General features: G+C 41.2%; 1 protein-coding gene across 36 annotated transcripts in view; it reads right to left on the reverse strand.

Moving 5' to 3' along the window:
* The window catches only part of NRXN1 (neurexin 1), a 712,085-nt gene that overhangs the window by 283,778 nt on the left and 412,959 nt on the right, over positions 1-15,348 (reverse strand). For 2 of the 36 annotated variants that reach the window (XM_035320207.1, XM_035320206.1), the window contains exon 1: positions 2,244-3,338. The exons of 31 other annotated variants lie outside the window; for them this stretch is intronic. In XM_035320207.1, coding sequence (XP_035176098.1) covers positions 2,244-2,484 — 241 coding nt within the window. In that variant the 5' untranslated portion in view covers positions 2,485-3,338. Of the gene's footprint in view, positions 1-1,604; positions 1,681-2,243; positions 3,339-15,348 lie in introns of those variants that run through there. 3 more of the 36 variants (XM_035320209.1, XM_035320208.1, XM_035320210.1) reach the window with 2 other exon arrangements.

The raw sequence follows: 15,348 nt of genomic DNA on the forward strand, positions 1-15,348 counted from the left end.
CTTTGATGCCAGGGTAAGGAATAAGCACCCACGTCACCCAGCCCTCTCTGACTGATGCTTAGAAATGTAGGGATGGGCTCCACAGGAGCTGTGTCCAACCCTGCTCAGCCAGGAAGACAAATGCTCCTGTTAGACTTAGAGAAGCAAATGGGAGCACCTCTCTGAAGAATTAATAATGAAATGAATTAGATGTTTTAAAACACCATCCAATAACAGAGCTTCTGATAAAGAAAAGCAAGGACTTTTAAAGTTACACTCTGAAAATACTCTGGAACACCTTCTTATGACATGTAACATTTTTCATTTTGTAAAATCAGCTACTTAACTTCTGGAGAGGCTCCTGGGCTTCCCTATGAAGTCCTTAAGTGTCAACTCCACCACTTCACCTTTCATTTTCTTTAGCAAGACTCATTTCCTCCAAGAGGGTTACCTTTTTGCACAACTACCCTTTGACTGGGGCCAAGGTAATGTTTTTTTTAAAAAAATAGCAAAAGGTGTGATTTTAAAATGCTTTCTAAAGAATTGTAGCTGGTATTTATATGATTACATTTGCTTTTTCCCCTTATTCTTTTAGCCTCCCCTCAAGTTACTGGCAAGCCCCTAAATGATATCCCTGTATGTTCAGAAATTCAAAGAACAAGAAGTATATATGTATATGTACACACATACATCTCTAATTTTCCCCTGTAAGCACATACAGTACAGAACATGCAGCATTCTCAAGCTTGCACTGCCTGAACACACTACAGTGGAGAGTGATGGCCTAAATTTCTCTCTCCCTTTTTTTTTTTTTTTTTTTTTTTTTTTTTTTTTTTGCATTACACCAGACATCTAACTTCTTTCTTAATTTACAAAATGCTTAAGAAAAGTCATTTCTGTCCACTTTGCCTTTTCTAGTAGTTTAGCATTAAGGTGTATTCAACACACTCTGGAAATTTTCAGGTAAACAATACGACCATATCCACTAACGTTAGTATTGCTAATCACTAAAAAAAAAATAATAATAAAAAAATCCAATAAATCCTAACTACCTCGTGCCTGCAACTAGGTCATCTTGCACAGAGATGCAAAGGTTAAGCATAAGATCTGTTTTTTACTTTGCAAATCTTGTAAATGACATTGCATGATCGTGCAAATGAAGCAAGGCAAGATGAGAAAATGAAGAAGAATGTAGCCATATAATCTAATCAGAAGCCAACAAGGTTTTTTCTTTATTTTTTTATTATTTTTTTTCCTCCCTTGGAGACAAAGGGAGGCTTCGGTTTTAAATCCTTAAAACACAGTCTGGTGTTTAGCTTTCTTTTACACCTTTTGGTAACGCTGAACATGTTCATAGCTATTTTGCATGTATTTATGTACAGGTCCATGTAAGTATGTATGCGAAAAACAAAACTGTAATAGTGCTGTTTAAAGGGCATTGAAGCAGTTTCCTGTCACTTCAGAAACTAAGTCCCACAGTACTGTATTTCTGAAGCAAAATGCATTTATACTTTAAGAACATTTTTATCTTTGTCCCTTTCCTGAGCACTACGGTGGGCATTATTTCCCCCTTCTCAGTGATTAAGTGCTGACTTCTCTCCCGCTCCCCCGTGCAATTAGCTGACCTTTGCTTTTTAGTTCATCGACTTTCCCACCGAGGCAATGAGTCGGAAGGAGCGCGATCATCCCCAGCGATGGAGCACCGCACAGGCTCGCTCCCCGCCCCTTGCTCCCCGCCGGGGTCCCTGCCCTGCCCTGCCACAGCCCTGCCCGGCGCACGGGCGCTTTGCTCGCCTCTGCGCCCCCGGACAGGGGCAGGAGGGAACCGGGGGACGAGGGCTGCTACCTCCGAGGCTCTCCCCCCGGGGGGCAGCGGCTCCAGGAGACGGAGGCGCCTGGGCTGGGCTTTCCAACCCGCTCGCTCTGCAGATGGGGGGACACGGAGGGGTCCGAGGGGGACAAGTAGGGGTGCGGGGGAGCCCCGGGGGAAGCCCCGGTGCTGGCCGCGGACTCCTCCGGCAGCATCCTCCGACCGCCCCCAGCCGGCTGGAGGCCAGCCGAGCCCCCCCACCGGCCCCGCACTGGGAGCAGCGAGATGCCCCTAGCTCCCCCCCTCACCCTTCCCACGCCCCCCGACGCGGATCGGGGGTTCCCAACCCCCCGCATCCCTTCGCCTAAGCTCTGCGGGGCGGACGGAGGTGCAGGGCGGGGGGCGCGGCGCGCAGCCCACCGTGTGGGGAAAACCGAGCGGCGCCCGAACCCACCGTGTCCGCCTCGCAAGGAAGCCGGTGACCTGTAGATAGCGATAGGCACTGAATGATGTTTGCTGCTGCCATGGAAATGGTGAATGTGGTGAGCGCCCAAACTGGAGGCGCCCCACGCCACCCCAAGGAGGCCGCTGAGAGTGAGTGGGACTATCCAGAGCAGGGCCAAGCGGCCCCCGGCGCTGCCGCTGCTGCCGCCGGCGGGGCCCGGCTCGGGGTTGCCCCTGAGGAGCCCCCCCATCCTCCGGTGCACGGCGTCCTCGGGAGGAGCAGCAGCCACAGGGAAGGAGGCAAAGTTTGGGCAGAGGCGCGCTCGCAGCCTCGCGCACGGTGCCGGCGGCAGCTCACCGCACCAGGCGAGCCATGGCTTCCCTTTGGGCAAGCTTACGATGAGGATCCTTTTCTCCAGGTCTTCTTCTGGCCAAAACAATCCGAGACATAGTCAGAGGCGGAGAATCCAGGAGATCCCGAGTCTTCGCAAAGAGGTGGAAGAGAGGAAAAGCCCCGTGTTCAATCAAACGCTAGTTTCAGCTTTCCCGGGGCTGGTGCTCATTAACAATACTCCACAGTTGCAAGTGCTACGAGAGTGCCCAGCATTCCCCCATCCTCAGTAATCCACAGCGTAGCCAATCATGCCACATCGCTGCTAAGGAAGAAGCAGGGGATGCCACTCCATCAGCCAGCTCTGGGAAAGCAGAGGAAAATCAAACTGCTGCCCTTCCCTCCATTCATCTCCAAACTGGTGAGCCCTCTCGGAGAGATCGCTCCCGGCGCGCACACACACACACAGTCGCACACACACACACGCTCGCACACGCCGCCAGACAATAACCGGGCTGCTCCGGCAACCTCAATGGTCTGCCTATTGACAGTAATACCCGAGGATGTTTTCAGAGAGAATAGTGCACCCTTATGAAAGAAGCTGGGAAAAAAAAAATAACCATGCTTGCGAAGAGCAGGGCTATGCAAATCTGCAGTCTCCGAACAGCAAATCACCGAAGCTCGGATGCAATGCAGAGGACGAGCCTATGTTAAAGAGGGAGGCTGAGTTCAGCTCCCACACAATCGCACTGCTTCCCTGCATTTCGGGAGCCGCACAGTGCCAGAACATGGCTCGGGCGGTGCGGCGGACACACGCACGCCCCTCTCCCCAGCCCGCCACCCAGCCGCGGCGCGGAATTAGCAGCACGGCGGGCGCCTTTCCCCTCGTTGGGTAGTTCAGATGTGCCAGTGTCTCGAAAAGCCACTTTCGCCTTAAAAAAAAAAAAAAAAAAAAAAAAAAAAAGAACGATCTTGGGTCTTTTAATTGGCCAAAACTTCGCCCATCAGATGTTTCCTCTGTCTATTCGAGCATCGGCTTTGATTGCCCAGTAATTACACACATGGCGCCTAACAAAGAGTTATGCTTTTTTTTTTTTTTGCCCCCCGCGCCCGGGGGGTTGTTTTTTTGTTCTTCCCTGCCTTACTCGTCTGCCACCGCAGACACGGCCACCAACCGGGCTGAAAACGTTTCTGGGCCGACCCCCCCGGCTGCAGGGCGGCACCGACAGCATCGCCCCCGAGCTGCGGGGCCCCGCAGCCGCAGCTCCGCACCACTCCCTCCTGTCCCGAAACCAGGGGAAACGGGTGTCTCGGCCCCCGCAGCCGAGGGGGGGGAGACTACACGGTGCAAAGCCAAGCCTGGCAGTAAAGGAGAAGGCGTTGCTCTCCTCCCCGGGTCGTGTGTCCCGCGCCCCCCCGAGCCGGCGGGCGAGAGGCGCAGCCCCTGCAGTACCGCACCTGGGCACAGCACGGGGTGAGAGCCCCACGCTGCCGGCTCTCCTCTGCCCCCCCTCCTCCACCGATTCCAGCCTCCCGTAGATCTTGTGCCATGCCTTCAGCAGCATGAGATCATGGGTGCGGGGTGCGGATGCGTGAAAGGGAGAGGGCGAGCGGTGGGTGTGCAAAAGCCTTTTTATACATTTCGCGTTCGTTTAGAACGAAACCTGCTGCAGTTTGCCGGGGGACTTTCTAATTCACACGGAAGTCACAATCCTCACTCAACTGCGTAGGCTTAGGGAAGAAAGAGAAAGGAATTTCTCCCCGGATCCTCTCGGCCCAGGATGTATTGCATCCCCAGAGAGGGGTGAGGAGACGCCCTTAACCAGAAGTCCTCCACATCGCTGCTAAAGCAGCCCCAAAACCCGGGACCGGAGGCGAGGAAACGGCCCCTCCTGCCCTGCCCGGCCCGAGGGCAGTGCACTTTTACAGCCAAGTTTTGCAAAGACGCTAAAATGAATTGCAAAAGATCTCAACGCAAGATGAAAGCAATCAAGCACGGGGGGGCGGGGACCGCACGAGTAAGCGGCGGGGCTGGTGCGGGGCCTTTCCCTGGGAGGTCACCGCTAACACAGCGCCAGCCCCCAGGATAGGGTCCTGTGGGACAGGGGCTGTCCTCAGCCCGGCGCCAGCTTGCAAAATAGAAGGGCAACTGGTAAGAAACTCAGTCACTTTTTCTACCCGTCTTAAGAAGCAAAAGAAGGAACTCCAAATTTTCGAACTTTCAGTTTGCAACCACTGTGTGCTGTCATCTAGTAATAATAATAATAATAAAAAGTCAACCAAATAAACAACAACACCAAAAGTTTGTGGTTAAAAAAAGAAAGCCAACAACAACAAACACAAATTCCCTACATCTCAAAGTTAAGGTAAGAAAAAAGAAATCTCAAAGAAATATCATCCCAGACTTGCCAGGTGTTTTAAAAGTAAAGCCCCTGATGTCTATTTCCTGTTCATGCACATAATATATGCTAGCACTCTTATCCATAAATACCACTGTTTTCTATCAATCTGTCTCAAAAAATAAACTCATTCAATCAGTGAAACCCATTTTTCAGTAAACTGTTCACGTGCTGCTGCAGATTTAGAAACATGCAGTAGTTACTTGATTGTACTTAATGATAGTAGAAATCCTACAGATGAGTAATTTAAAACTGGTATCACTTCTCTGAAATAGGAAGCTGGTATTGCCAACCATGTAATGATACAGTTGGCACAGAGAATTTCAGTTGGCAAGTCCTCTCTAGACCATGTTCTGTTTGGCTCTTTTAAGGTCTCCATCAAGAGTTTTATTATGCTACCACTTGGTGGGAGTTTCCCTAGTGACATCCAGGAAAGTAGGGCTGGACCTCAGTTGTAGGGTTCCTGTTAGTTGTAACTTTGCAACAGAATCTTTCCACAAATCTTTCCCAGCCTGAGCATAGTTTTTTCAACTAAAATATGCATTGGTGTGGATACTGTAGGACTTTGTGTTCTCTCCATGTTGTTGCATATGTTTGTAGCCTGAGTACCTTAATCTAAATTCTTACTCCATCTGCCATCTTCTTTGTCACAGGGGCCTATCTGAAGTATTTAAATACCAAGAACAAATGAATAAAATATTTAGGTACTTCAAAAGTACTTAATTTTTATTTTAATACTTAATTGAAAATAAAAAGGGTGTTTAAGTGCTCGCATTATTAAATGTGTACTATTTATGCAGTGCACACACATAACAGCTACTAAAGTTTCCAGTTCAAATCTGTATTTGGAGACTACTTAGAGTAGGCTTTTTTCATCAAATAGATTATAATGGGTCATTTTTAGATGTTACATTATGATGTTAAACACTACATAGGGAGTGCTAAATCGATGGATTATTTTGCTGCTGCATATTCAAACTAAGAGTTGAGGACACAAAGGCCAATCTTCATAAAGCTACTTAGGCATTTTCCTTAAGTACTTGCTACAAATGTGAATAGGGAGACACATGACTAAGTAGGCATCCTTTTCTGGATCTGGCAGTGTGCTCAGCACCTTGTAGGTACTAATTTTAATGTACACTCTAATTTTAATGACATTTGACATTTCCACGGCTCTGCACTCTGAACTACAGAAGGAAATGAGGGGACTATCCAAGTTTAAGGGAAGAAAAAGGTTATCTAATGCAGTGCATGGGTGAGAAATGGGGAGAAGTAATTTATGGAAAATATCACAAGAAGATTGAAAATGGAAAGGATAACAGAAACGGAAAAAGGAAAGTGTAGAAGTAAGCATGCATGAAAGCAAATGAAAGGTAGATGGGAACAGAAAGGCAAAAGAAGGAAAAACAAGGAAATAAAATTATTTCTTGTTCAGTTTTTGTGATAACAAGAACTTCTTTCTAATTTGAAGCAAATCTTGGTAGTTAGATACTTCTAGTCTTTTCATGTTTTATTTAAAAGTCTTAATTGATAGTCTTAACACTCAGAGTTAAGCTTTTTAATGAAAAGTAAAAGTTTAAAGCATCTGCAAGTAAACATTATGAAAGCCAGTGGTAAGAACTATTTCTAATTTAATTATATATATATATATATATATTTATCTCCTGCTGTCATAAGAGTGAATATGAATCTTTCCTGGTTGAGGACTAGCTGAAATTGAAGTAATCTGGTTGTAATCCCCAAGGGCACAAAGTCATGCACTCCAATACAATCAACACTGTGCTATCAATTTATGAAGGCCTCTCTCAAAGAAAGAAGAAGGGGTACAGAAAAGCAATAAACACAGAATATGCGTAAACAAATATCCTATCAGAGACATAGCAAATAAGCTGTGAAAATAATCTAAAAGGTTCACAGGCTAGTTTTCAGTATTCTGAAAATATGCCCAACACTTGGCTCACTGAAGCTAACTTTATGATTTTCTTGGTGGTGGTGGTTTTGTTGTGGTGTGTTTGTTTTTAACCCTATTTAATACTTACCCTATGCAGGTCCCACAGACAGTACTTTTAATCAAGTTATCTCCACCAAGTGCTCTATGAATACCAATAGTTTCCTAGGTGTATGAGCAAGACTCTCCTTAACTGTAAAAACACCTCTTTTCCTTGCTTCTTCTACTGAGCTATGCCATTATCCTAGAAATGCCAAATGTTCCTAAAGAATACTTATACAAACAAAAATCTTGCTTCCAAGAGTATAATTTACATTATTTCATTGAATAAAATCAGGTACTTCTTGCCAGTACAACTTTATCTGCCTACACCCTGGTTCTTGTCAATACAGCTATATCAGTGAAGATAAACATCTTGGTGACACAGGCAAAGCTTCAGGGCAGATCATGCCTTAGGCTAGCAGAAGTTGTCGGTTAAATTCAGGGCTTCTTAGGTTAAGTGCCTTCTTATGCAACCAGACTTCTCTGCCCATCTCTGTTTGCCAGAGATGAAATGCTACACTTTGTGTTGCAACGTCCACACAAACTCCTGAAGCTCAAATACTGTGCAGCAAACTTGGATAGAAAAAAGCTCTACAAATATGTGTCTGTATTACAGAGAATGCTGTTCAAAGAACACTTTAACACATTTGCTGTGTTTTTCTATTGTAGTTTTTCTCCACTGCTGTGTATGGAATCTCATTTCATTTGAAAACCTGTGGAAAATTTTTGATTGCAATTAAACAGGACAGAACCTATGTTTATCTGACAGACAACAGCTTAGAGAAGAAAATGTTCAAGCTGTTCGGTTTAACCTATAAGCACTTACTGCTTTTAACTTTTATAACTTTCATGACCCACACCCCCGAACTTTCAAGACTACATGTCCGATTTTTTCCATTTAATGTGTTATTTTTTCTCTTTTAAACAGAAGAGAGTGTCTCTTCCAAAAACTAATGAGCTGCAAGATTAGGCCTGTTTAGGGAATTTAGACCTGTCATCAGGGAACAAGAACCATAGCCAGTTTGTGTCCTAACCCTCCATAATTTAGAGAGAGGACAGAAACCCTTTGATTTAGAAAGGAAGCCAACACAGTGTATCACACAGACTACTAGGAGTCTTGGAAGGTAACAAATATGATTCTAGGAGGGATGCAAGGAATATTTCTGTAGTCACAAAATACACAGAAATTTCAGTATTAGGTGATTACTTAACTTTTCTATTTTTTTTTTCTTTTGTACAGATTAATTATATCATATGAAAAAGGGAGTTTACAATGGCTCCTTTCTCTGTAGTACAGGTATTCTCTATGTATGTATTGCAAAAAATAAATCTCGCAACAGTTAATAAGTCTTTCTGTCCATAAATCTGTCCATTCAAATAGGCTTAAATGATCACATTAAATGTTTATTGACTCCACATGTGTAAAGACAGCAGTAATCTCTTTATTTCTATTCCTTGTTGTTAAAAGAAAGCTGATTTTTATTTTGTTTCTTTTTACTGAAACTATGCATATAAGCCAGATCCCTTCAATGCGGAATAGAAGGAACTGGTTGGAGAACATTTTTCCATCAGGGAACTTTGGCTCACTCTTGGTCTGAAATAACCCTAGTTGGTCTATCAGTCTTCAGGGCACTTTGCCAAGTCTAGCCACTGGTGGCTAGTGTTAGCCCTGATTTGACCTGCCTTGAGGAGGATGGCTCATATTCCACTGGGAGTTGTCTATTGCTGGCTGACAGTGCTGCAATGCCATCTTCCCTTCCCTTCCCTCTCTGTATAAATTTGCCTGAAGGGTGCTAACACTTTGGCTAGGTCCACCTTTTTATTTCAATATAAAGCCACAGGAATTATGGCCAAATCGACATGTATATATACATAGAGGTATTTAAGAGATCTGTTGTCCTGTATAAAGCAGGGCAGGATGTACTCATGTTCCCTCTGGACTACCGCATGAGCAGTTAGTTCTATGGGCAATTAGATGGCTGCCAAACCTGCAGAAGTTTCTTTGATTTTCACCAGTGCTGCCACAGGAATTGGCACTGCATCACTGCAGGAGAATGAGATCCCTGACTACAGCTTAAATGCTTCTAATTTCAACTCCTCAGCAAATGCTTCAGCTAGGGACAAAATACAAACAAACAACCAACAACAAGAAAAGACACACTAAAATAGATTGAAAATTAGTCATCTTAAAGTTTGATGAGATCAGTGACAGATACCAATAACAGAATCCAGAGCTACACTCTTCTGTGTCCAGTACAAGCATAAGAAGTGTAAGCAAAACCTATTTGTTTATAAAGATATCCAGAAATAGGAGAAGTCTATGTATTGGCTTGTTCTGTAGCTCCTGTTATTTTTTGTCATACAGATAGGATATTAAGTGTCATGTCGTGACCAAGCTAAAACAAAACTCAAAGTGCAGTGTCTATAAGATGGGAAATTGGGTTTAAAGAGCTTGCAAGGCAGAGCTGATGGCCTTTTCTGAGGTGGGAAGCCCACAGGTAATGGGAGGAGCTCTAAATGATGTGTGTCAAGTGCCTAAAGTTAAGAACAGTCAGAGGCGTGCACCTATTACTGCAGGTTCAGAGGAGGGCTTGCTGACCAAAGGGCTAGAACACCTGTTCTGTGAAGAGAAGATGAGAGAGTTGGGGTTGTTCAGCCTGGAGCAGAAAGAGAGGGATCTGAGGAAAACCTTATAGGAGCCTTCCAATACTTAGAGGTGGCCTGAAGGAAAGATGAGAAGGGACTCTTTATCAGGACATGTAGTGATAGAACAAGGGGTAATAGCTTTAAAATAAAGAAGGTAGATTTAGATTGGTTATTACAAAGAAAATCTTTACTATGAGGGTGTTTTGATACTGGAACGGTATCCCAGAGAAGTTGTGGATGCCCCATCCCTGCAAGTGTTTTCAAGGCCAAGTTGGATGTGACCTTAAACAACCTGATGTAGTGGGTGGTGCCCCTGCCCATGGTGTGGGGCTTTGGAACTAGATGATCTTTAAGGTCCCTACCAACCCAAGCCATTCTACAATTCTATTAATGCATTGTTAGGCATATTTTCCTGACACAATTTCTAAGGTGTCCCTCGTCATGATTCGTGATCATCTCCCCACATCCTTTCAAGACTTGTAGGAGAAGAGGCTGTACAGTAGAGTTCTTCTTCCTGCCTTCCCGTAATGCATTAGTCCTGTAACAGTTTTGTCAAAGAATGGGGCAGCAAGTAAGGCAGCATTAACTTTTGGCATTCATAACTTTGAAATGTCCAAATACTTATTTAGCTTTAAGCACTTCTTTCTTTCTTCCTTTCATTTTTTTAAATAAAAAGAAAAAGTGTAACCATTGTGCAGAAACCATATTCAGAAAACATATTTGTAGTGCCAAGCAAATGTCTATAGCTGAGTTATGAGCCTCTGAACACACAGGTTTCAAATGGAAATGCTGACATAATCTTAAATGTAGTGGCACAAATACTGTCACTACGATAATCCTTGTAATCTAATATATTAGCCCTGGGGGGATGGAAAATTCAATTGCAGGTCTTAGACAGCCTTTCTGAGGCTCAATTCAAATTGCATAATTATTCTACATCCTTCAAGTTCTTCAAAATACATTCCAAAAGCACTATTGTACATTCCAAAATATTTGTTCTTCAGAGATTGATTTGACTTTTTTTTTTCCTTACTTTAAAGAGAGATATATGACCTCAGAGGCATGTGAAAAATCATTAATCAAGTTTATAACGTGTAACACTCTTTTGTGTGTGAAAGACTTACTTTTTTCCAGATTTCCTTAGTTATGTTGCCAAGATGATTCCCCTAGAGAGCCATGTGTTTATCTTGACAGGTGTCAGTGAGATCTGTGGAGGCTCAGTGGAAATGTTACTGGTTGCTTTGAGGTACAGTAGAAAACATTAAAGCTGCAAACTAATGAACTTGCCTTATTACATTCTAAATAAAATAAACCACAGACTAACCTGGATTAATCTACTAATGCCTTTCTAATGAAGCTTTTATTGGGCATATGGTGTGGTCTTGCTATTTTCCTCATATAGCTAGCACAAGCAAAACCTCAGAATAAAACCTACATGTTTCTTTTCTGTTACACACCAGTATCAAAAACTCACTATGATAATTATTTTCAGAGTGCTATTTTGCTAGCATAACCTTTGATTAACTTACAAGACTAATTGGTTAAAAAAAATAAAAAAGCAATCAGAACATTGAAAAGAAACAGGAGTCACTGCTGGTAGGAGAAGAGAAAAATGTAACTTCTGCTGTTGCTAGGGGAAAAATACAAACCACAACTGCTGACTTTTAATTACTTTAGAGAGCACTCTGTGACCTGTCCTGACAGTCCCACAGAATCACTAACTAAATACTGTAACTTCTGAAGTTAAATAATCATTGTGTAATTACAGTCTGCTAGCATTTTCCAGCCCTGAGCTGTAACATACTATAATTTTGTAATGCATATTAAAAACAATTAAAACAATAGGTGTTTTTCAAAATACAAAAAAAAAAAAAAAAGGAGTTCTAAGCAAGGTGAAACAAGATAGCATCTTTTCCGGCTAGCTATGCATTCTGCTTTTAATTGTTACTTGCTTTATCTCTGTATATGAAAAGATCAGAACACAAGCAAAGGCACTCTTTAGTAACATTCTTCTGGGAACACACTGCTGAATTTAGGTATAAGCTTATAACAGCAATTCAAAGAATAGAAACATCACATATGACTTCAGCTTTGTTATACTCTTTCAAATACTGAACTTCATTTTTCTCAGTTTCCCATGTAAATTTTTGCTTTGCTTACATACTTGCAAGATGTCCAGTAAAAAACAACAACAACAACAGAAAACAGCCAAGCTCCCCTCTTCCCTTATTTACTTCAACAACAAATTAGCAGCCAAGTTTTTATAGAGGATAAGAAAATAGATACAGTGAAAAACAAGTGAGAACACAGTTTTTCTTTCCTTTAGCACCAGCAGCCAGAAACAGTATGAAAGCAATGGATCATGAAGAAAAGCAATTTCCTACTTCAGGGATTAAGCAATGCCCTCTTTTGTAAAGTTAAATGAAAGTTCTAGTTATTTTTTCAAGTAATACTGTTGTGCTTTTTGTTGTTGTTGTTGTTTTTTACCCCCAGTTTAAATAAATAGTCACTAGAGAAGCTCCACAGTCCCAGACACATCACTTTCTTGCCAATCAATAACACAGATGAAACCCTTTATGCTGCACTTCTTTGAGCAAGCCTATTGACAGAGCAAGAAAAATTAAGCTACTACACAAGCTAAAGATAATTAATGTAACGAGCGAGAATATTTGGTGATAACACGTTCTGCCTGTTCTTTTCCTAAGGACAATTATAGGTGATTCTATTACAGAAAATATACATGATTTTGTTGAAGCATTCAAATAAAGACAGCTACTCATATTTTACTCTCACGGTACGTTTCTTATCCTGTGACACTGTAAAATTAGCCAGTTCTGTGGCTAGATTATCAGGTGATGTACTTTACACTTGTCTGTAACATTATCCTACACTTCCCTTTGATAATATGGATAAGATGGAAGTTCTACATCTGCTTCTGCCACAGCTTTTCAGTGCAACCTCAGGCAAATCAGTACAAACCATTAGTCACTTAATAGCTAATTGACGAGCCAAGTCAATGTTATCAGTCATAAGGATAAAGATTATTTGCATGAGTAGGGCTTGGCAGAATTATACTCTTAATACCAAAGCTGAAAGGTTTCAACTGCTTTCATCTTCAAGCACTATTAAACAGTGCATTGCAGGATTAAGCCTTCTGCATGTATGAGTTTGTAACTGTAAAGCTCTAATGAATGTTCAGTGTGGGATTAGAGCCAATACTGTGTTTAAAGCACTTAGAGATTGCTTCATAATAAATGCCAATGTTTAGAATAATTATGGATGCGTGGGCCTTTCTCAGTTTTTATACATAGATAAATGGGAATCCTGTAAATATCTGATCAACTTTGCTTAAGAGGACAACTTGCATGGGAAAGGATTATCACTGTAAAGCAGGTTTGTAGGACCAAACCTGTTCTTGTTAACATATATGCAAATAATAGCAGCACCTATGAAGAGATCCGAAACAGAAAATCATTTAACGTGTACCTGTTGTTTGTTTGTTTTTGTTTTTTTTTTTCTTTACTAAAACATTTTATTAGCTAAGAAAAGGCACCTACTAAATAATTAAAATGAAGAGTCACAACAAACTTATCTTTCAAAAACAGGTTGTAGCAGGAAAGAAAATGCAAGACTTCTCAGCTGCAATTTTATGGCTCTATCACAACTTGTCTAATTTCACCTATTTCAGTACATAATAAACAGTGCAATCAGAGAAAAAATACATGATGCGTACATATTTTTAAGACTGCTAGCTTTCTAAGCCTTTAACATCTTCATATCTATTTTTGTTTCTAAGAAGTAAAATGAGATAAATAGGGCCTTTAAAAAGGATAAAAAGGACTGAAGCACGTTATTTGAATTTTCGCACATGTTAAAACTGTCATAAATTTTAATATAAAATATGGGTGTATTGCTGGCCATCTTTGGTTACAGAGTTCAGCTTTACTGCCCAGAAAAGCTTAGGGGCATAATATATACTGGTTTTTCATTAGGAAGTTTTCAAAAACTACCACATTGAACCACTAGCCTATAATAGCTCTTTCAGATTTAACAGGATGTCAGTTCCTAGAGCTGTTTTTCCTTTTATGCACACAAAGTACTACCAGTAATTTTAATCAGAATTATGCCATGCACTGGTGGAAGACAATCACATAACAGGAATTATGTTTTTTTTTTTCCATACCCCTGCCTCTTGCAGAATTTTTTTTTTTTTTAGTGGAGTTCATGCTGCATATACTACTGATTTGTGTCTGCTTTGTTTAAAAAAGCTTAGTAATAGTCCTTCTCATCCAGATATACCAAAGTGCTTTGCAAAGCAATGAAACCAGTGGAGCCAAGAAAAAAAACTTGTAGTGAAACTCTTTTTCAAGTAGTAATATGAAACGGTTTCAAATTATTTTACTGAAAAATAAAGGAAACACATTATAAAATTAAAGCATCACATTTCAAAAAAAAAAATATTTTATTTTGAAAATAATGTTCCCTTTCAACATTTTTGAGGTTTTGGTTTAAAAAATTAAGATGCCTTTTCTTCATCGGTTTATTTTTTCAATCACAGACAAAAAAAATCTCCTAATTACTTTATTTTCTCTAAACTCAAAACTAGTTAATTCCTATAGCTGAAATCAGTTCACTTTACTCAGGAAAACTCCTATTCTGTAATGCTCTGAGAACCTCATTTTCACTTAAATCCTACTCAAGGAGCACAAAAGCACTGAAGAAAGATTACACATTTAGATATAAGCTCACAGTGCTTGCTATTAAGTACCTCAGTTTCCATTTGCTGTATTTAAACTTAAAATTCCTGTGATAAAGCTCAGTGTGAAACGGGGCCACACCATCCATATCAGTTCAGATGGTAAGACATAAACCCTCAGTATCAAGCACCTAAAGGGGATACACTGTTCATATGTAACGGGGCCATGCTCCACAGTTTGTTGCATATAAGGGTGATGTAATTTGCCTTGGATTCCACAACCTAACACTTGACATCAGTAACCCTGTTCCTTACCTTCCTCTTGGAAGATTTGTGCTTGTATTATAGGAGACAATGAAGAAACCCTCATTTGGCTAAAAGTGAACTTTGACACTAGAATTACAATCACAGAAGAGGTTTTGAATTGCAATATACATGCCAGTAATGCTCATGGCACTGTATACTTTCAAGCTCTGATATATATGCTCTGGAAGAAGCCACAAAATGAGAGTCGATGGGCAGTTTGTTGCATGGTTTCAGCCAACATCCCATTGACCTGAGTGGAATTAACACAAGATAAGAATCTGGACAGTACCTTAGTGCTAAAACGTTCCAGCAAAATCAATGCAAACTATAAATTATTAGAAATATTATTATTATTCTCACTTACTTCATACTAAAGATCAATTTATCATTAATGTAAAAAGAGATTTAGAGCAATGTTTATGCCAAAAAAAAAAAAAAAAAAAAGAAATCCTTTAGGTATGTAGTACACTCTCAAGTGCATTTGCTTCTTGTGGAGCTCTTCCAGAAAACTGGATCTATATACAGTATATTATAATTATATTTAGCTTGTAATGTGCTATTGAACAGGTGGAAACAGCTTACCACCTTAAAAACTTTTGAAATAACTGCTCCACTCATGGAGGGCTTCAACTATACAACCTACTGTATGAAAAGGTTTTTTGGTATGTAAAAAAAAAATGTTAGTTTGCTTTTCTGTTTGTTTGCATGTACATGCGTGTGTGTGTAACGCGTAAGAAATATAATCAT

The sequence above is a fragment of the Oxyura jamaicensis genome, chromosome 3, assembly GCF_011077185.1.
Source record: "Oxyura jamaicensis isolate SHBP4307 breed ruddy duck chromosome 3, BPBGC_Ojam_1.0, whole genome shotgun sequence".
In the NCBI taxonomy this organism is placed as follows: Eukaryota; Metazoa; Chordata; class Aves; order Anseriformes; family Anatidae; genus Oxyura; species Oxyura jamaicensis.